Below are 22,397 nucleotides of genomic sequence, written 5' to 3'. Positions count from 1 at the left end.
CCACTCGACTTTCGTGTCAGACACGGTCGAACTTTTCTTGTAATATTCAACGCTCGATTATGGCGCCTCCTGGCTGAAACTTTTAGTACTACAGAATAGTAGGGTGTACCACCCTACGTAGGATTAGGAAAGTTTGATTATAAAACGAGCTAATGGAGCTTACGAAAACAAACTTTGATCTTCGAGCCATCGGTTACCGCTTGACATCACATTGGTTATGCAGGATGATCATTGACGAACGTAAACCAACATCTCCCTAAAGCAGTTAACCTATTTTTCAAATTGCACGTTCATACTCCTCGGCTCACGGCACCGAAAGCCAATGACAATTCGAATAAGGCGACAACAATGCTACAATCGGAACTTGAATTCGTAGCCAAGCTTGCGGCATCACAATAGTCCACTACTTGACTATGATTTTCAATAGAACTTGCAAGCTCTCACGTATAAGGTGTTACCAGGTCTGATTAGGAAGTATGCTTATAATATAATAAGGAACCTCCTGCCCACAAGTACGCAACGCCTTTCACAATGAACTTGAGACAAGGCTTGCATTAATTCATTCGATCACGCAGTTAAGCAGTTAAGTGTCCGAGCTTGTGATAGATTCAAGGACAAAGACACATCAGAGCTTAGAAAGCTCCTGGAATTTCACAAAGTCCCTTCGCAGCTTCAAGTCGTACCTAATCCCCGAGTAACGAGTACTAGATGTCAAGATGTTCAATGGAATTTCAATAAACATGCAAGTCCTGCACGAGAGCTTTCATCAAACACGAAGTGTACCTCGTCATGGAATCGAAAGATCGTCCTCAGAGCTTTATTCAAAAGAACTTATTTAAAGTTTGTCAAAGCACGTACTAGGTCCAAAGCAATTCCCGACGCCATCAAGAGCTTTCTCCATTTACTGCCCTACTGTTTCATTGTTCCAGGAGCTTTCGCCAAATTTATCGGCTGCCTCTCAACGTGCTTTGAATATCATTTCAACGTCCTCCGACCCATCTTTACTCCCCCCCTCCCTCTTCCCTCTCTTCCACACTGAGCTTTTCTATTTTTGTTTTAAAAGCATTCAATGAAATGCGTATGCCTAGGGAGCCAGCCGCGAATATGGAAAAAAAAATTGTTAGGTTTCTCAGCAGTTATAACGGCGCTACGGTTGATACGCTAAGCAATTCCGTAGGCCGCAGGTAGCTCCTAAGAGTCATGTAAAACGTCGACAGAGTTTCTGTTCATCTTTTCTGCTCCCTGGACGTCGTAGAACTCCTCTCTCCCTCGCACTCTTAATCGTACCCCTTTTTTGTCAATGGTCAACCTTGTTGAGGTTTACATATGTATATATAGCTAGACTCGTCCCGTACCTAAAAGTATACGATTATTATGCATTTCACGTAAAACGACATATTTATGAATATTTTTTAATGCTTCTTCTCCCATCTCTCTCATGTCTTGCCTGGCACTCTTTGTCGCTGCTATCAGCCCCATGTTACGGGGTACATTGAGTTTTATTTCAAACTCTTCTTTCCGCTTCGCTTCATGTAAATAGCCCTGTGGATATCACTCGGCCGAGTAGGCGGTTGCATTGCCGTCCCACTAGTTGTGTCCGATAAACAACCGAACAATAGGTAAACAGGAATGCATGTTAAACGATAAATGCGAGCAATGGCGAAGAATGCATCGTCCTGTTTACTTCCTCTATCCATTCTCGAAGACTTCATTCAGTCCATAACAGTTTCCTGAAGTATCCTGTACTTCGTCTGTTCAAGCTTTCGTCCTAGGTGCATACCCAGCGTATTACGAGGTTAAAAAAATGTTAACAAAATTTTTTTGTAACCATTGTGAATGCAATTTTTGCGAAACGTCAAAGACTAATTTGAGAGACAAGGTACGTGCATGAAATTCCTTTATCAATTATCATAAAAAATGTACACAGTTTTTACATCGATACCTCGTAATTACGTCAATTCCGTTTTTCTTTTACAAAAAATTAAGAAAGAAATCCCGAGGAATGATCCTGAAACGATATATGGGCGTCTAAATTCAATTTTATTATCCGGTTGTTTCTATCGCTGATCCTTATTATACTAGACATTTACATAAAGATATCCCATATTTTCACGCTTACAAATGACCCATACCCTGGCGAGTGTCAACGGATCTCCTAGATGAATTGGAAGCCACGTGGTCATCAAAATACGGTATATCCAAATGGTCAATTATACCGTTCGATTGTATGATCGTCGTACAGTAAAAGCTCCCTAACACCTTGATACCGGGCGCGGCTGGTCCGGCCTGTTGTCTGTCGGCGGAAAGGGCGAGTCCTTGTTGTTCTCCCGGGTTAAGCATTTTCGAGCTAGAGAACCCTGGCGATCAATGCGTTGACTATTTTAGAGGCTCTAGTTGTACGATGAGTTCTACATTGTACATTATTTAACGTCAATCAACAACGTTTAACGTCCTGCAGCCTTTAGATCGCTGTAATACAACGGCAGATGCGCAACTGCACCTGATGCTATGCAACCCGATTTGATTAGGCGAGTAATGCGAAGCTTTCCACGGAGTTTCCAGATTCTACGTCCGTGAGCTTTCGCCGAGGGGAAACGGCATTAGTCTCTTCGATGGCGTTCGAGTCTGCATCAGAGAGTTTGGTCCAAGTATAATTGGCCGAGAGATACGATCGCGCTTGCAGTCAGATCAAAAATTCCTTCTCTCATTGTCGAAAACTTTGCGTAGCCGTTATTGTTATTATCAGCGGTAACAATTCCAAGGACTTTGAACGCCAACCGGGAAACTTGTATTGTCTGTACAAACCCTTTGAACAATTTGTTATTTTCGCCGCGCTTAGTCTTAAGCACAGCGGGAAGCTGACATCTGTTGGTAGTATCTTAGTAGAAATATAATACACGTAGGGTGCTGTTTTTTTGTTGGTTGGCCAGTCGCCAAAAAATTTTCTCGACCGACGCGACCATCGAGCGAATCCAGAGAGAAGCTGTGCAAGAGGCCAATGGCTATTTCGATGACGCAATAAGTTCCGAAGGAACCATGATCGCGTCCGCGTGAATAATTTTGTGATGGGAAGTAAGGATATAAAGAAATTAAGGAAACACTAAGCTTCCATGGAAGGAAATAAGCTCGCAAGCTTTTCCAAGGAAACGTTCGACGACTCTTTGGAATTCCTATTACTGTAAATCACTGAATGGGAGCGAAGCTGAAATAAATAACGAGCACGGCGACGCTCACGTATATTATACGTTTCCGGTTGTAATTTCCTTGATTCACGTCGTTTCAAAGACCAAACAATTTTTTTACGTCACTGCCGTAAGACTATGCGTGTGTTTATATATATATGAGGTGTGGAATGGCGTGCTGTATCATAAGATTTTGTGAGTTGTACCTCGTACGACTCTTTTTTTTTTTTGATTTTTCAAAAATACTCTATAGTTCCAGTATTTGGCTGAAATTCAAAACGGTAGTATCTGTTTGTATTTATTTTCGGATTTCCTCGTTTCGCTTTGCCTGCTATGAGAATTGTTCGTCCAAGTCGACGTTTTGATGAAGATCGAATAGAAGACGATCTAATGACGAATGACAATAATGATTTTCATAAGAGTAAGGGACAAGCCATTTTTATAAACGATACCATAGAACCACCATAAAAATTCTATTGGGTTTTCAATTTCCGGGCGAACACAAAACTGCAGCTAACTGAGGAGACTAACTGACTAACAAAGGAGAAAATGAGGAAAGGGTCCTTCATCGGGATAAAAAACTCACGTACTCGATTTCATCTCGAGCGATCATCAGTAAGGATAATAAATTTTCTTCCCCTTAAAAAAACTATCGCGTCAAGTTTCTTCTCTGACGGATACAACCGGCACTTGAGTAGCTGGCTCTGGTTCCGCGTCTATTCCAAAATCTGTTTGGATGTCAGCCAGACTCTTTCCGTTGTTCTCGGTGACGATAATCCCACAAAAGATGGCTCCGACCCAGCAAAAGGCCGCAAAGACCCACATGGTCTTCGGGATACCGAGGGCATCCAGCATCTCGCCAAAAGTCATGGTCGCGATCAGCGACACGAGCCAGCTGAAGGCAGCCGCGGCCGAAGCTGCCTTAAGTCTTACTTCCATTGGGAAGTTGTCGCCCAAGATGGCCCAAGAGACAGGACCTACGCCGAGGTTGTAGGAAGCGAAGAAGAGCGTAAACCAGGCTGGTGGCATCCAGGAGTAAACGTCGTCGTACTCAGGATCCTGCTCGCGGACCTTGAAGAACCAACCTGCACCAAAGATCCATAGCTGAACTCCGTCCGATCGCTCTCCAATCTATCTCTCGATTTATTATCGTACCGACTGGTTCATGAATAGTTACCAAGCAGTATGAGACACAGTCCCATGAGAAAGGCCGATGCTATTAAGAGTGTCCTTCGACCGACTGTACCGATCAACAGGCTTGCCAGGAAACAGGATGCTATCTGCATCGCTCCCACCACTAAGCACTGTTCACTCGCCGTCAACTCACCGGAACCACCGACACTGAACAGTGTCAGAGCATAAAATATCATCGTGTTTATGCCGCTTAGCTGTTGAGTAACTATGACGGCAAAGCAGGCTAAGAAGGAACGGAGTACCTTCCTGTTGCTGAAGAATCTGCAGGTAAACTGAAAAAAAAAAAAAAAATAAAAAAATATTCATCGTAGTAACGGTACTGCTTTATAACGGAAAATAATCATAGACTAACTTTTTTTTCTGATTGGTCAATAATCGCTAGACGTCTCCATTCCTCCATTTCCAATTCGTAATTGTAATGATCGCCGCGATACCACTGCATGGCTACTCTAGCACTGTTTTCATTGTTATTACCAAGATGGTATAGGGGACTCTCTGGTATTAGATTGACTAACGCTATCAGGGCGCATGATCCGGCACAGGATAAACTGTATTTCCATATCGTACTGTTCTCGTTTATTACGTGAGCAATGACGTACGAGTACATGATTCCGCAATTTAGTAAAAGTTGAAAAAACGTAAGCAGCCTGTCGCGAATATCTTTTTCAGCGATCTCGGCTATGTATATGGGCGTGATAACGCAAAAGACGCCACCGGCACAACCGCAGATTGTGCGTCCGACCATGAGAAGCCAAACCTGCCGGAAATAGGATGAGATGAATATAAATTGACTGGACGTTGAAATTAGTCGGCTGACAATTAATTATACGTATATTTTCATACCTTTTGGCCGGCGCAACATATGAACGTCCAGCCGATTATTAAAGATGGAATAGTACCATACATCGCGCCGGTACGACTTACGTATAAAAGTAACCAAGGTACAATCAATGCACCCAGAAATGCACCTGCATTAATTAATGCTCCGATTAATCCAATCTCGGTACCAGTAGCGTTGAGTATATTTCTCATAGTGTCGCTAGCGCTTGAATTCCAGCCTAGCGTTGCGCCAAAAGCAAATCCACCGAGCGATGCTGAAAGACAATGATAAAGTGATTTTTCAAATTTGGTATGATTTTTGAGATAAAAAATTTGATTAAACGTCCTTTAATAATTCAGTGATTTTCTTTCCTACGGCTGATGAATTGCCATTGCTCACCTATGATTGCGCCAACATGCTGATTTAACCTCCTGGCCTTGACGACGTCGAGACTCGTCGGGTCAGTATTCGAGATGGAGGTCATCTTCGTTTTACGAAAGAGCAAAGCAGAATGTGTTTATGCCTGATCAAAATGAATTCCACCGTGAATCAGGCATACGAGAATTAGCCTGTCCGTAGGAAATCAGAGACATGACTGAATCAATCTGCTGTGGCGCAACTTGCGTTTATACGATAGCGGAATCAGATTGCGGGGTACTACTACGGGGTAGTGTTTTGTTCTTTTTTTTTTTCAAAATTTCTCTCGTCATCCACCCCTATGACCAACTTTTTACGTTATATTCTTATACTCCTCTCTTTCCTCGTTATCAAACAAAATCCATCATACGTCATTTGTCGTACCATTCGATTCGGCAATTTATTGATATCGATCGGAAAATTGTATTATCGGTTCTTTTCCAATTATTCCAACGTTCCAATCAGTAAGAGCGATAAGTTCGTGTCAAATTTTTTAAACTTCTCTTGATTTACTTTCAATTTTCAGTACCAACTGGTTTGAACGAACGTACATTTCTTTTTCATTAAAATTCTCACATTTCTTACTACAGCCAATATCTGTATCCTCGCGGAGTTACCATTTCGATGAAAGAGAAAATTTCGAAAAATGCACTCGAAACCTAAAAACCTAATAAGAATTTGGATCTGATCGAAACTCGAGCTTTGATCTTGAAGTAAAGTCATGCAAGCTCCAGACGCCTATGGAATTATCCTAGCAGTGAGAATCCTGTGGGATTTCCTACGCAAGAACTGTAGCTTATACAGAATCACGAAAAGTTACTAGAAAGAGAAATAAGAAAAATATCCGAGCTTTGCCACAGGCATGCAGATAAGAACGTATATAATCGAACCCAAATCCAACCATATAAATCCTCCCTTATCTTATCTTTAATTACACTGCTCAATTATGACCCAGATAGAACGATAAATAGAAATTGGGCTTATCGTCCGTACTATCCGTAATATCCAAAACTTCGACTATCCGCGTCACGCGTACCTCCGTACGGCGTACACTCTATTATCCACTATGCTTCAAGCACGAATAAGCTCGACGAGATGAAATTGGGCCACGTAAGATTCCTCTACGTTAAATCATCTTCTCACATTGCGTAATCACTACACGACGTACACTCGTGCCGACCCATTCACATACGTGACTGCATTCACTCACGCACTGCGATCCCTCCGGGCGGAAATCCTCCCTAGAATCCTAACGCGTACTCGTTTTATCGAGGAAGCCAAGTAGTTCGTTAGGATTGCGGCTTTACGTCAGAGTGACCCACGGTCAAGAGGCACACGCATGCATCTACCTACGTATACAATTTGCGATAATAACTTGGCCGACTGAAAGCCACGAGTGGAGCCGATAAACCGCGAGCAATTGCATAAGGCATATACCGGTCGTTTGGCTTGGCCATGCCTGAGAATGTCGGTACGTTAATAACGTCGATTAATCATTAAGTCAATATCACTCCCATAGGAAATAGGGTCCATACAGCATCCCTGAAGATCATGGACCACGGGCTATAGCGAGGATACCGAAAAGAAATACAGGACAGGATTTAAATATTACAAGTGTTGAAAGACTTGGAGCTCGTGTAAAAAAAAAATGTGGCTCCTCGTTAAAGAACTTGACACCAATGACACGTGTACGATCTGTATTGTCTTTTTACGTAGCTGAGCAAAAGGCTAATATAAAGTTTGGTGACGCGAGTACGTTAGCGGGCGACAGGTGGGATCCTCTTGAAATTTACATTCCGCAAGCTCGCGTTTTCTTACCCGTCAAATGATGGGTGCGACACCTCGCTTGCAAGCTCAAAATAACATGGACCAGTTACTCGTGGGTACCGCGATATTTTATGTTACGAATGTTTTCAACCGGCGCGACTTACTGCTTTGAGGACGGGAGTAAGTTGGTGAAATGGAATGGGGGTGAGAGGGATGACGAAAGAAGAGGATGCACTTAGACAGTCCCTACTCGATTCAACTAGACGTACCTAACGTACGTGAAATATATGTGTATATAGAAATATACGCAAGAGGAACTGAGCTTGCGCAAACTAATGAAAAGGCGGCTGAAATGCGACGATGCGTGCCTCGTTATCGCGTGAGAGATATGCGGTCCTGGTACTTTGCCTCTGGGAAGTCCCAAGCCAAGCTGTGGTATTTTCGTATGGAAAAAAATAAAATTTCGACGAAATTAATGGTCACGCAAGAAGAGTATTTCGTTGGAGGGCCTTATGAATTTTTCTTTTTTTAATTATACTGACGTAAAGATATGCGAGTAGGGTAGTGCTCAAAATCCGCATTGCAATTAGTATCAGGTTGGGGTAGATGAAACAAATTTTTTATTATTATTATCGAAGTCACACTTGAGAGTATAATTTGGTAGGAGCTACTTTCTTCAATGATGTATATAGATATAGGCCGTACGCGGTAGACTTTATTCAAAATTTGATTCTCTATACTGCAATCATGTTCCGTATAACACGTGCGCCTAATACAACTAATATCTATCTAATTAATGGCCATTATTAATGTCTGACGTTCTCAAAGCCCGGAATATCGTACAACGCGCGTTGATCGTTGCTTTACCGACTGTACGTGCTACGGAGGCAATATTGCTAAAGTTACGAAAAATAAATCAACCGATAAATAACAAAGCCACCCGCTCGATACGTCATGACGTATTTGACTCACGTCGATTCGCTTTCCCTTCACGTATCATGCACTATCGATCGCAGTTTATAGGTGAAGCCAATCTGATAAGAGGATATGTATGTTACATTGTTAACGTTAATTAAACTTTTTATAGACATAATCACTGCATTCTTGTTACATCAGTGATTGAATTATTGATTCGCGCTTAATGTATTATTTATAGCATAATTCATTTCCAGACGTTGTATCTGTTACGTTATGTGTCATTTGTTTACGACTTGCTTTCACACGTATATCATAGTAATGCGTGTATATATATATAGTAATGTTTTCCTGACGTGCAGCCGAATGAGCATCAATTCTCACGAGGAATTGGATTCCTGGGAAAATGACTTAAGTCATCGTTCGACTGATTGCTTATCTATAGTAATAGTGGGTAATACGTGTATGCTGTATTCGAGTCATGTAACTATGTGGGAAAATGTTGGAATGCATAAATTGATTATGAGACAAGGATAAATATGTGAGTCTGTTTTTATTTTTACTTTCAGATAATTTAATCATCTATAGTAAAATCATGCATCGACAATTGTCGCTAATTTTACGTATGGAAGGAGTTAGAAAATTCAGATAAGAAAGTTATCAGGAAGTATCGTAAATTTGAATTGAGTAGCTTATGATAAAATAATACGCAATACGTATAAGGGTATCTAATGTGTTTTACGTGAAGTTTCGCGTGTAGCGTCATTCACGTGGATCGACGTAACGGTCTGGAATGTCGGAACATGCACGGAATTGAATTGTTAATTGTTCGTGGTACGTAATTAGGGCCGTGTTCTATTACGACATCGTCCGTGTACACTCTGTTCGTCCGCAATTACGGAAAACTTGATGATAATGCGACTATCGGGTCCATAATGACAGATTGTAACAGGCCGGAAGTGATGAAGGAACAAAGAATTTTTATTTTCATTCTACGACATAGCAAAGTGATCGTAGGATAGTTGTAAAATGTGATTGATACATTGATTAGAGCCAATGTTGATCGTACCAATTTTGTAAAAAAAAAAAAGAAGAAAACATTTTTCTCGTACATCAAATCTAAGTGAGCCAGGAGTTGCTGCTTAGAAATAAAGTATATCTGCGATTGGTATAATTTGAAACCTCGCGGATGAAAATATCTTGAGCCAAAACTGTCCCTGGAGACGTGAAAGGTTCGTCTATTCAAATGAAAAGTAGAGTCTTTTACGAAATACCACGGAGCGTAGAGAGAAATCACACTCCGGGTGACGTGTTGGCCCTCAGGCAGAGCTTTAAAGCTTCAGTCCATTTCTCTTGAAAATCTTGACTGGTAATCATAAGGGAGCTTGCGTGCCTGCAAAGCACAGTTGGGGCCGAGGTATATAATTTCGAGTCGTTGAGATATATATATATATATGTATAGATACAGAAATAAAAAGAAATTAATTTCGAGCTTTTCGAGATATTGCATTTCATTATTTTATACTGTCATCTCTGCATATCCTCTTCTCTCTCGTGCGTTCACTGGTTTCTCGTGCCCTGTTCAATTGTGTCTGTCTCTCTCGCTCGGTGCCCCTCCGTCCGTTGCTGATGTGCGAGCCGTAACCGACGCCGGCTCATTCAAACTCGAGTCGCGACGCTCGACTCGAGTCGATTCAGTCGCAGCCGACCCGCCACGCTGTTCTCGACAACTACCCACCGCGCGCGCGCTCTCTCTCCTTCTCTCTCTCTCTCTATTTCTCCCCAGGGTCTCTTTTCTTCACTCCCGTGCTCGTCCTCTCCGGTAGTCACGTTCATTTCGTCGATACGTGAATGCATTCCCATGGAGTGAATTAAAAGTTCTCGTTCAAGCCGTGGAAAACACAGCTGAGCGATTCTCGTGGTTTCCATTTTGCGATTTACGAAGCAACGTGAATAATCGACAAGCCAGCGGCGGGTACATTCAGTCGTGAGGCTAATTTTTTGTGATTGTGATAAAAACGATAAAGAGAGAGACTGCCTGTCACTCCCTTTCTCCCTTCTCTACCTCGTGGACTTTCTTTCTCTTTCGTACAGTCGAGCTCTCTTACTCCCCTCTTGCTCTGTCTCTGTGCGAAGCTATGAAAAGAGGAGTGAGAGAGAGAGAAAGCAGAGGAGTGACGTGTGAGTGAAAAGTTTTTCCCTAGATTTACCAAAAAAGTCTCTCTGTCATCCATCAAGGATTTTCCTTTTCGTTACTTTTCATTTTATTATGCATTCTTCATCTCGAGTTTTTGCCCCTGTCACGCGAAGTCGCATCACGTAACGACAGTTTCGAGGATACGTGGCACGGCATTCCGCTAATGATGGAACTTGGAAAATCAACAGATCGAGTCGACTAGAAGAATTGAGAAATCGAGGGATATCAAAAGTGATGACAGTGCGTGAACGTTTAGGTATGGTCGTATCTTCGTGAAGAAGTCAACAGCGCGAAGTGTCCATATAGATTCAGTGCGAAGCTCTCTGTGTCCGTTAAACTCTACGGAATTATACGCAGCGCGGAAGACGTGTCTCTTTAACAAAATCCGAAAGATAATATAAACGCAGAAGATTTGTAAATGAGATTATGAGTAAATTTATTGTTAGGACTTGATAATTAAGTCTCCATCAAACGACGAAGGTCGACAGTCGTTAATTGGAAAGGCGAATTAAGTCGGGACGACTTGAAGCGTTAATGTTATTAAACGTCCTGGCGCCTGTCAAAATACTTTTTCCATCGGTCGAGAAGGCACTTCAGTTAATGCTACCAAGATAACTTAATTTCAAGTGAATTTCAATCTCGCTCGAAACAAGCGTCCGTCGATCTACTTGGCATCTGTGAATTTTTATAACCTATAAAAACGTGGTGTTCTCGCGAGTGAGTGGTGCGGTAACTTAACTGTACTGTGTAGGTAATCGGCTTGATAAACGTAATATCAATAAGTGAGTTTGTCATTGACGGTTCGAGTGTACGATCATCGGTGATTAATAGCACAACAAACTAACTGAAGGCGGTTAATCAAACAGACGCTTACTCCATACGGCTCAAAGTGATCTGTGTATATCCTTATTATATATGTATGTACGGTCACGACTCTTCTTACTGATGCAATATCGAAGTACCTCTGCTCCGCTGTTTCCAAGATAACCAGAAGAAAAAAGAAAGCAGTCGACACGTTTTGATTATCGTGAATTGTCGCTGCAGCACGTAGTAAGTTCATTATGATTTCTTATGCATCGTTCGATTCGAATAATAGTAAATATATTCATGTCTAACATTAATTACGTATAGTGACTGTTAAACGCTTAATCAATTTGAAGTAGTCACTATAAGTTGACGACATTGATAATATTATACCTCACAATATAAGTTACGTTGCACTGGCGTCCTGTGTATTTTCAAAGTTGACATTTTCTGATTACAAAATTTTTTTTGCGTAAAGACGTAAAGGCGCACAGTATCATAACGCGGGCGACATAGTCGCAGGAAAAAAAGTATGGTTAGTCGTTGGGATTAAAGCTTAAACGAAGATTACCACTTTTCCCTAACAATTTTCTCGTGTTAAATTTAACATCGTTACTCTAGTGGTAATTTGGAATTACGTCGCCGCGCAGCGTCTCCAAGATTATTCGCGCGACGGTTCTCTTCCCGTTAACCAGCTGGATTAACAGTTTTTATCCGGAAATATTAGCGTCGCGCAGCTTACGAGAAAATCGTCTTTATCGTTTGAATTTTCACGAGTGAATTTTCGAAAATATAAATTAACCTATTAAATGCATACGTTATCTGTTTATCGACTGATAACGAACTCATCGAGTACAGATTCGTCATTCATCCAACAAAGTGCATTGTTTTCGCGTGTATGTTTTTTTATCGCACAACGATCATTCATCATCCATGAAAATAATAGCTCGTTAGTATACGATTGTTGCGTATCTTTTAATTACTTTCAAATTGGTATATCCGTTTGATCAAAGATGAACACGCTAACTGAAATTCATTCAGCGAAACATCGTCGGTCGCGAATTCAATAATTATTTTGATACGGTAAACAGTATAATGTAATATAATTTGCCATAAGATATTGGTAAACGTTTCCAGGCACGTCTGCCCTGCCGTACCACCGTACAAAACTTCCTCATTTAGTTATTTAGGTGGAAGACCCAGGAAGATCCAAGAGGAAACAATATGACGGACCTTGTACCCTATTTCCCGAAACACAGGAATAGCCTGAAGTTTGTCGCGAGCTCTTCACCTCGAATCGAAGAACATCGAGTCGGTTGTTCGGTCTTAATGTAATAGAAGCGCGAGTATCCACCAACCTTCGACAACGCTCAAAATAACAATAATGCCTGACGACATCAAGCTCTTGCCTTGTCTCGCCTTTGCCAAATCCGAACAGCTGAGCGCTATCAATAAACGCCAGTTCGCCAATCAGATTCTATTTCTATATACTTTCTATAACGCGAACTGTGAGTGAAGCCTCCGTTGCGGATCTAGGAAGTTATGCACTACGAGGTATATAAAATTTAGCGAATTTTTTTTTAGCAAGCAACGAAACCGGCTAGAAATATTCCGAGATTGTTCGTAAGTTGAAAATTATGATTAGAATTTGGCTATTTCTGTATGTAAAAGTGTATGCATAAAATCAGTCAATTGTTTTGTTTGTTTTACAGTGACGGATTCATCGTGCATCACACGTGGACGACGTAGACCGTATTAAATTATTGATACCGCGCTGCCGTACCGGGCGATAAAAATAATATGCGGCGTGGCATTGTTTTTTAAATTACTATGATAAACACTGCTGGCTACTCGTTGGCCGACTCGAACGCGACACTACGTCGTTTCAGAAATTGCGTTTCCACTTGTTGACTAAGACGACACAATTTATTTACTACCTACTTGTTCTCACGGTTATTGGTGTTTCTTTTTTCTTTTTTACTTTTGTTCGACAAATCTTACCGCGTACCAATCTTACCTGTCGAGGACACTGCTTTTTAGCATCTCGTTAATTCCTGTCGCGGGCCACTCAATTTTTTTCCTCGAAACGCGGAAAGCGACGACGCGTTATCGACTTTAAGTTTATCTCCATAGAGCTACTACTTGTCTTTATTATAAGAGAGATCGTCGGTTATTTTTGTATCGTTGGAATTTATTTTCTGTCCTCGTATCCCGTTCAGCTGCATATACACGTGTCATTGTATAACTATATTATATTTTTGGGTTATATATATCTATATATGTATTAAGGGGCTCCCGTGTAAATATTTTCTTAACGATAAATTTGTCAGGCCCCACGTCATTCTTTCATATAATTCTCAATCTACAATTAATTTATCATCGATCAAGGGATCTTCATTTTGGCTTAACATTCGAACAGGTACAATTTATCATTGGTTCATCAACTTATGCATAATCTGGAAGGGTCATCAAGGTTCATCGTGGAATTAGCATCGTCTCAGAGAATGACGTCAGCCAGATGAATTCATCATGGAGAAAAATATTTGTACGCTAGCTAGGTGACTCTAAAAATGAAGTCGAGTGTCTTTCGTTGTACCATGGGGGAAATTATATACAGTAAATTAATGTCCAAGTGGAGGATCTCATGCCGTGATCAGACGTTATCCGCCCAAGACCAGCTTTGAAAGTGGATGACGTCCGATTATAAGCAGAACTATGACCAGCCTTGAGAATCCTACCGAGAGGCGTCCTCGAGTAACTTGATTGTTTCAATTAAATAATCGGTAATTTTGTAGTCTTAAAAAAATTCCAAAAACTTTTGTCCGGCATTGCAATAATTGACGTTACAACGACGTGCTTGAAAATTTATTCGCAGGTATGACAGGTCTCGTTCAACCCAGTGCCAAAATCGCATTCAAAGCTAGCAGCGACGGATGCTCGTGTCATTAAAATGATGAGTGGCTCAATGCCAAAACAGTCAACTTTCGGCCAGACCTTAAAATACATTATTCCGGTACGTTCGATCGAACTACCGGGCAATACTTTTGGGTTCCATCAGCTTGTCGGTTCGATCTGTCACTTTTGACACTTTTGTCTTAATTTCTGTCGGCTTAATCATTTTTTTTTTTCAAATCTTTGCGTATGTTTTACAAACAGTTGATCGATAGGATATTTGACTACATATAGATTTGCTCGGTAAGCTGGGACAGTAAAAATATTTTTTTTCAGATTATCTATGCATTGCACTGATAACGAATTTATTGATATGGAACTCATGGTTGATTTGTTAGCAATTTGTAGAGTTATTGGTAGTATTTTGGTACCTTTTTTTTTGGTTTGACAAGTGCGAACGAGGTCTGTGAAATAAATTGTCGAGAGGCGCTAACGTTCTGACAGCCAGTTCTGCCCTCTTTATTATGACCTGTGACAATTCGATTGGCCATTATTCACTTAGCCGTCCCTTACATACTTCGTATGGTCAAGCGGCTATTCTTAGACGTGGAAGTCATATTAATTCTCATTTATTCATACGCTACGTCTATTTCGCGTGGAATTTGAAATTTCATGAAGCTGGGGACTACGCGAGAGCTTTGTACAATAATTGTTTCATGATCAAAGCTAAGAGGAATGCTTATAAATTTTTTATAAGATATCAAAAAGCTTTCGAGTATGTTCAATACCTTTTTTTTCTTCTCGGTCGAATGGCATCCGATTGAGGTATTTCCAATATTTCGTTTCCAATAAAATTGGAAAATCTTAAGTATATAATATTATAGGACAAACGCACTCCTTCAACTTTTCACATATAGTTCGTTCCCGTATTAAAGCCAATTTCAGTTAGTGCTTTTGAAAAATTCTGTATTTAATGATACTTCATTTTATGTATTCCACAACTAATTGTAAATATCCAGATTAACAATTTGTGAATTTTATGAAAAATCTATTAATCTCGTCTAAAAATGAATTCGAGTATAAACAAAAAATTAACAGATTTACGGATTTCCATTGTATGTAGTTAGTCATAATTTGGGAAAAAAATCCTTATTTATTATTTATTGAGGAAAAAAAAAATTTTCGATATCTCGTTCGACAATGAATTGCAGCGCCAGCTTCCTGAGATAAGCTAACGTCCCGCCAACTCTGTACAAAATGAATTTTACAGTCTCTTCCGTGGTCCAGATATAAGAGCTGCCAAAAAAAAGAGATACCATTTTTTTTTTAAATTCAATATTAAATCCTCTCACAGTTAATTGCGAGACCGTGAACTTCCCGCAATTCCCAAGAAAATATCTCCGACCTAGCCTATCTCATCCTGCGTTGCAAATACCCAAGGAGCACAATCTTTGGAAAAAACTCAGAATTCCCTTTGGATTTTATTGGTCGGAAAATTAATCGTTCGTTCGTTCTATTTTTATTTTGCTTCTATTTTTTCTTTCCCGGCTAACTGACGGATCCTGGAAATCTGGAAATCCCCCTTTACGGATAAGGACGCGCGAGGCACCTACCGCGATCGTTAAATTACGAGCTTACTGCCATTCCCAATTTAACCGCTCGCCCTAAACAAACGGCTGCCCGTTAATTGGACAATTAGCGTTAAGACCGATGACTGTAGCTTTATTCCTAGTCAGACTTTACTTGACTTTCTTCTATTGTCGATAGAAGAAAGACTTCTAGGCTCGATAATTACTTGAGCAATTAATTTTTGTGTATATTCATCCCTCCCCCCTCGCAATACCCACTATTACTATTATTTTTATTAATTATAATTTTCTCTCTGAGAATAATTTAAAATTTATGGCGTTGCTATTTTTTTTTGGTGAAAAGTTCTTTTTTTTTGGTTGAATATAGATATATTTCTGGTATCCGTGTGTGTGTATATATATATGTATATACTATATGCTAAGGTAATTGATCTCTATTCCTTAAAAACTTTTTCGTCTCCCTAGGGATTTCTTCCCCACGTAACAATCGATCAACGCTTTAGCACCGTTGATCAATTAGCCAGTAATTTGTATCCACAATTAAATTAATTATTGCGTCACGTTAATTTTCCAAAGTCCAGGAAAGTCCCGTATCAGATTGCACAGCCTGAGTGCAGTTTAAACGAGAGCCGTGGAATTTCATGGGTTTGGATCGTCCTCGCGGTTTACTACGCTAACGCAATGGAAACCATTAAAAAGCGTCCTTTTTATTTGGACTATTTCACAACGTTTTCTACTTTAAACGAGTTCATCTATTTTCTCGGATATAGATGCAGGATTTCACGTAGCTGCGGTTTCTTGCGAAAATTTCTACTCACGTTCCGGTTCTGTCACTGCGAGAACATTTTTGCTGTCGCGAAACGAAAATCTGCAATTTCCAACGTGAAACTATTTGAGAATCGTGTGTGTATATATATATGCTTGTATATATATACATGCTTGTGTATATATATGCTTGTAAAAGATACAGGGAAATGCTGAATTCGCGAGCAATAGAAGAAAGAAGCCGCACGATAATGTCGCATTCGAGGACGAACAATTCGCCAGATTTCTACGTATACCTATGTGCTTGGCGAAAAGGACATGTATATAGGTATATTAGATCGCGAGCCGAGACTTCTACGCATTTCGCAAATTATTTTCCCATAATTTTCGAGAATGTCGTAAGCGTAAATTGGTTGCGGTTGCTTCCGAAAAATTGACGAAATTCCACCCACTCTGTACCGTTATTCCTGCGATTCCATAGTTACGTAAGTTTTCTCCGAATGTCTTCTGTCTTACTGATTATTGATATTCCACGTGCTGGTTTCCCTTTAATTGTGCAAATCAAAAGCTCGCACTCTCGCCGTTTGATCATTTCGCAAAGTTCAATTGCCCGTGAAGTTGCTGCCGCCCGAAGTACACGAATTTTCAGCCAAACGGAAATCTTTTAATTATCACCAGCAATTGGATACTCGGCGGGCTTTCAGTTAAGGATGTTTTATAAATTTTACGAATTTTTTTGGTTCATTATGATTTTCAATTTATATATTGTTTATATTTGACATTTTACAAATACTTGTAAAAAATGTCATGACCAGGTGCCGAATTAGCCAGTGAACAAAGTGCTTTAGACAATGCCAATATTCAGCACGGGCTTTGCTGCTCGTCAATCTATTGATAGACAGGAAGTATATATAGTTTTTTAATCTGGAGTCTCTTTACAGGTTTATAAAAAATGAGACAATCGTAGTACGAACTACGAGCTTTCTGAAGCTCAGAAAAATAATGTACTTTATCGAGCAATTGAAAAATATATTTATTCTCGGGTATATCAATTATCGTGAAACTCGGTTTCTCAATTGTTCGTAAGTTTCGCGATAGTTGACAACTTTGGGCCAGGCGAGCAAGAAATTGAAAATATAACTTATTGCTCGGCGTATAACTTTTCTTATTGCAAATTGGCCTTTTCGCTGCCTCGGACGTTTCTCTCGCGCCATGCCGCGCTGACGTCTTACTCTGACGAGTAACAGAACGTACACTTTTCGATAGACGGGCGGATTTCAATGAAATCATACCTCGAAGAACATTTTTCGAAATGACAAAACTTTACGAAACGACGTTTCCAAATAACTTAAAAGTTCGTTCAAATTCGATTACAACGTAAATTTTCATTATTTCATTTACTACATTATTTCCTCCTCGAATGAAATTCATTGCCGAAATATAAGAATTCCAATAGTTTGTAAAATCCAAGCAAAATCTCCATCGAGATTTGATTCCCGTTTTTTAAAATTTTTTTTCATTATTCAAATCCTTCATCATTCACAATTTTCGCACTGACAGCCCATCGCGAGACGACGTCTCGCAGGTTCAGAATCAAGCTCGCGCAGCATCCGACATCTCGGCGGAAGTCGTTGATCATCGTTGCGTCGTTCATCTTATAATCTCACCTTGTCGCTGAGGTTACATGTCAGTAAATAATTATTCGCGGCAGCAGCAATTACATGCAAAGTGCAACCTCGCCATCTTCCTGGACCTTTGACCCTCTGACGTCACACATGAGCATTGACCATACACACGCGGTGCAGTAAATTATACATACGGCCAAAGAAATACACATACCGTCTCTCCCTTACATGGAAATACTCTTCTCGCCCAAAGAAGTTTTCGACGTTCCCAGGAGTCGCGATGTAATGCGTCTATTTCAATTAGCACGTGGCTTCCTGAGTGTCCTAATAATAACTTACTATCATGTCCTCTCATATCTTCAGGTTACCCATTGCGGAATCCCTTTTACGATATTTTCGTGTCCCCTTATTATCGCACGAACCCTCACGAGACTTTTAGCTATTCTCCGCTTTCCACGATCCTTCACACCCTTTGCTTCTCGGGTCCCCCTTTCCTTCCGTATACCGTAATCCTTTGTCTTGGTCGAATCTGCTGGAATTTTCAGAGACAACCCTTATCTCTCTCTCTCTCTCTCTCTCTCTCTCTCTATCTCATACACCAACCTATTATACTAAGCTATTTCTCTTCGTCCTCCTCTTCCTCCTCTTCCTTGAAGTCACTGCAGCTCCCGTTTCTACTTTCCTGTTTATCAAGCCTCCTCGAAGGACGTTTCAACCCTCCTGCGCAGAGCAACCCTAATGTCCCTCCTTTTATGTGCATTATCTCAGTGGCAGCCTGCGCCACGGGGACTTAAAACGACAGACCCAGCTCTCGTCGCAGCTACCACCGAGCCAGCACGTTTTTAGGACGTTCTCTATAGATACGCCTCACAACCGTTACCAGACGATAGCTCGTCCGCTCTGTCATTAACCGAAAAGATATACCCTGCTACTTATTCTTCTCGTGTTTTTCTTCTTCTTCTTTTACTTCTTATCACTTTCGACTCTACACGTACCCACTAAAAGATTACTATTTGCCACAGTGACTAAGGTGACAGTCCTATCTGTGGACTGTGAGGTCTTCTTTTCTTTTCTTTTTTCTCAGGTTGTTACTATATATATATATATATATATATGCGCTTTTGTCTTATCATTATTTTTCACGAAAGCGGCTATCGCTTTAGTCAGCTCATAAATTTTGGCGTATCTCGCGCTCTCTGCTGGGGACCCTGTGACCGATAATGGTACCTCGTGATATTGTTATCGTTTGTCAAGGAAACATTCCCTAGGTACAGGGACCTGCCTCGTGCTACCATGGAAACGTCGCCTTGCTCATTTGCAGTTCGGCCCTAACATCTAGTTAACGAGCTCTCGCTTAACGTATGCTATTTTCGTGTAATTATATTGTAAAATTATACCGACCTGTTATCATACTATAAATAGATGCTTTGGCCGAGAACCCGTTTAGCCACGTGCGTAACGACTGTCTCGGAAATCAGACACGCATCTGATCGTAGTTGGACACGTGGCAAATGTGGATTATGCGGGAGATGTTCGTTTTCGTAATTTGCTGTACGATTATGAATTGGCAGCATGTGCGTAGGTTTTTACTCGATTAACGTGGGAAACGCGAGTCGTATAATTTGAGTGGAGGGAAAGCTCATGGGATAATTTGCGTGCGAAATTATTTTGTCTTTAAAATTTTTTTTTTTTTTTTCTAACTTCACTCAGTATCGCGAATCCTCGAGTGAGATTTCTGTCGGCAAACTATTCATCCGTCAACTACGGAACTTCATGAAATTCCAATAGGATTGAATAACGCATTGGTCTATATTTGCCAAAGACAACAAAGATCTGTATTCTATTTGTGTGTTACATCCAAGCGATACCAGTCGATCGTCATATTTTACCTTGGAAAATGCTTTGTTCGTTTTTCGTGTTTAATGTGTTATGTAACTTTTTATAGTTTTTGTTTGTTTGTTGGAGTATACACTTCTTACGTTACCAATAACACCATTAATGACCTTTCGAGTATTCGTTGATGATTTTTAGAAAAGCTGAAAAATTTTGTGAAAAAATTCGAAAGTTTCATGTGTATCGAGGCTTCTTTATACAGGATGTGTTTGCTAAAGTCTTTTTTTTAATTAATTTCATGGGACAACCGCGACTCCATTCTGTCTGATTTCTTTTTATTTGATTATAAAGTCTTTAGTACCGCTAGTGAATATGTAAGGGTGCGAAACGTGAGCCTTAAAATAAAATTTTCCAGCGTCTTCCATACGCATTTCGAGAGTACTTATCTTTTACCTTTTAAGGAAAAAAAAAAGTGTCTACAGAGACTGGGTGCCTATCCGTCTTTATCCGACGATAAATTCGAAGGGTGCCACGAACGAAAAGTACATTGGAAACTAAAGAAATGGTCTTACTTGGATAAATTGGCGATTTTTTTCCTTTCCTTTCACCTTTAAGTATATTTGCTTTTCAAAAAGTAATCCAGCATGGTTATGCATACCTGTGCCCGACGAATCCCTGAGATAACGAAGATTCCTTGAATATTTCAAAAAATTTATCCAACGTAAATTCTCACAGATACATCACGTATCCCTCAGAATTACTTTTTTTCAGGTAAAAGGGACGACACCACAAAGTATCCAGTTTTTGACAGGATCAGATAGAATTTAATAAAACCTGACTCTTACCCAAGTTACTTCACTGCTGTCAATTTCTTCGATGCTGTAATAAGAATCGAGTGACCCCGTGGTCCAGATCGAAGATCCTTCATTCACCTCTCAGCATCCCCATCTCAGTTTCCTGTCACAGCTTCCCGTATAACCCAGAAGGTGAGTCTGGCCTTAATTCTCGCTTTTTTTTTTCTCACCCAAAGTAAATTCACTGTTCGAGCTCTTAATTTTTTTTTTTGTAATCACCCATCGATAAACTCAATCTTACCCTTAATTCTCACCCCCTGTAAAAATCTCATTCCCCTTCGATCGCATACCCAGAAATTAGTCTGTCTGCCTATTGCAAAGATAGTTTAACTATTCTTATTAGCACCCCTCCCTCCATCCCTCACCATAATCCATACTGCAAAACATACGAACATTCCCCATACTGAAATATATTTGGATCATCAACTTTTCACAGTTATCAACCATTACTCAAATTAATTTACAGCGCCCCAGGGATCTAACTATTTGAGTTACCTGACCATTGTTTATCCCCTGTGCTTTATGCACGGAGAGACCCAGTATCCCAAGCAGGGCTTTTACTCGGCACTTAATCAACAGTTAAACTCACCGTAAAGCCGACGAGACATAAAAGCTCAAACGACCTGTTACCTCTATGCTGTATGTCCCGGGCATGGCAAAGCTATACAGCACGGACTGCAACCATACCGGCTATACACAATATTCTACCCTAAGGGGGCTGCTGCGCTTAGGTATTGCGTACAAATTGCACAGCCAGCCTATCTAAGTAATCACTCTGTGCCTCGTGTATACGCGTTCGTAAATCTGTCGCTTGCATCTGGCATGGCCAAGCACGTGTAGCATATGGATTGGCCTCGCACGTGCAACTCTACAGCTTTTGAGCTTTTCGAAGAGTACCTTTAGGGATGTTTTAGATTATTTTTTTTTCATTACTGTCCCTACTACTGGGATTGATTTTTATATTTATTTTTCTTTGAAAGTCTTATCAGTTATTCTTGTTAGGCGGTAGGCTTCTGACTTTCTATACTTTTGGCTAGATTGCGTTATGCAATTCTAACGTTAATTTCATACGTGATCAAGGCTTTCGTGTTTGCGTATGTCAAACTGCATCTGATTTGCACTCTATTTGTACCTGTAACGATGCTGTGTTTCGGCGTGTGAAGTTGCTGCGGAATTGGTTCGTAATTCCTAGTGTGTAGATGTGATTACGAGTTAAGCAACGTTAGGCTTGACTGGGGCGGTGCGGGTCGTTGATTTTCCAATTTCAAACGATCTAATTATCGTGATATCAATCGTTTTCATTAACGAGGATTAAGTCGACGTTACGTCACCGTTGCGTCGCCCAACAAATTTTCATGTTTCGAGTCAATGGGTTTCTATGGGACCGGAATGAAATTAAATTTCCAATCGTAATTTCATTTCCACAATTATATAATTATTCGGTGTTCGCTTAATATACACGTAAAACGAATTTTGGCGATATTGATTTTACTTTAGGTAAGGATGAATTTTTTTTTTTTTTTTTTTTTTTTTTTTTTTTTTT

At 40.3% G+C, this 22,397-nt stretch overlaps 2 protein-coding genes across 11 annotated transcripts in view; one reads left to right on the top strand and one right to left on the bottom strand.

The window, feature by feature from the left end:
* Positions 1–22,397, top strand: part of LOC107263155 (octopamine receptor beta-2R) — a 101,811-nt gene that overhangs the window by 54,738 nt on the left and 24,676 nt on the right. For 2 of the 9 annotated variants that reach the window (XM_015730065.2, XM_015730070.2), the window contains exon 1: positions 9,973–11,542. The exons of 2 other annotated variants lie outside the window; for them this stretch is intronic. The gene's annotated coding sequence lies outside the window, so the exon portion shown is untranslated. Of the gene's footprint in view, positions 1–9,972; positions 11,543–13,008; positions 13,049–13,569; positions 14,080–14,171; positions 14,310–20,771; positions 20,987–22,397 lie in introns of those variants that run through there. 5 more of the 9 variants (XM_015730066.2, XM_015730067.2, XM_025080454.1 and 2 more) reach the window with 5 other exon arrangements.
* The window catches only part of LOC107263154 (facilitated trehalose transporter Tret1), a 21,530-nt gene continuing 2,737 nt past the window's right edge, over positions 3,605–22,397 (bottom strand). The window contains exons 2-6 of one of the 2 annotated variants that reach the window (XM_025080453.1): positions 5,596–5,719; positions 5,220–5,470; positions 4,729–5,133; positions 4,360–4,648; positions 3,605–4,267 (exon numbers count right to left, since the gene is read on the bottom strand). In XM_025080453.1, the coding sequence (XP_024936221.1) occupies positions 3,840–4,267; positions 4,360–4,648; positions 4,729–5,133; positions 5,220–5,470; positions 5,596–5,680 (1,458 nt within the window). In that variant the 5' untranslated portion in view covers positions 5,681–5,719 and the 3' untranslated portion in view covers positions 3,605–3,839. Of the gene's footprint in view, positions 4,268–4,359; positions 4,649–4,728; positions 5,134–5,219; positions 5,471–5,595; positions 7,077–22,397 lie in introns of those variants that run through there. The other variant, XM_025080452.1, reaches the window with a different exon arrangement.

Source organism: Cephus cinctus, unplaced genomic scaffold, assembly GCF_000341935.2.
Source record: "Cephus cinctus unplaced genomic scaffold, Ccin1 Ccin1_scaffold0132, whole genome shotgun sequence".
Taxonomy (NCBI): Eukaryota; Metazoa; Arthropoda; class Insecta; order Hymenoptera; family Cephidae; genus Cephus; species Cephus cinctus.
Note: the sequence above shows the minus strand (reverse complement) of the source record. Positions and strands in the feature narration are given on the sequence as shown.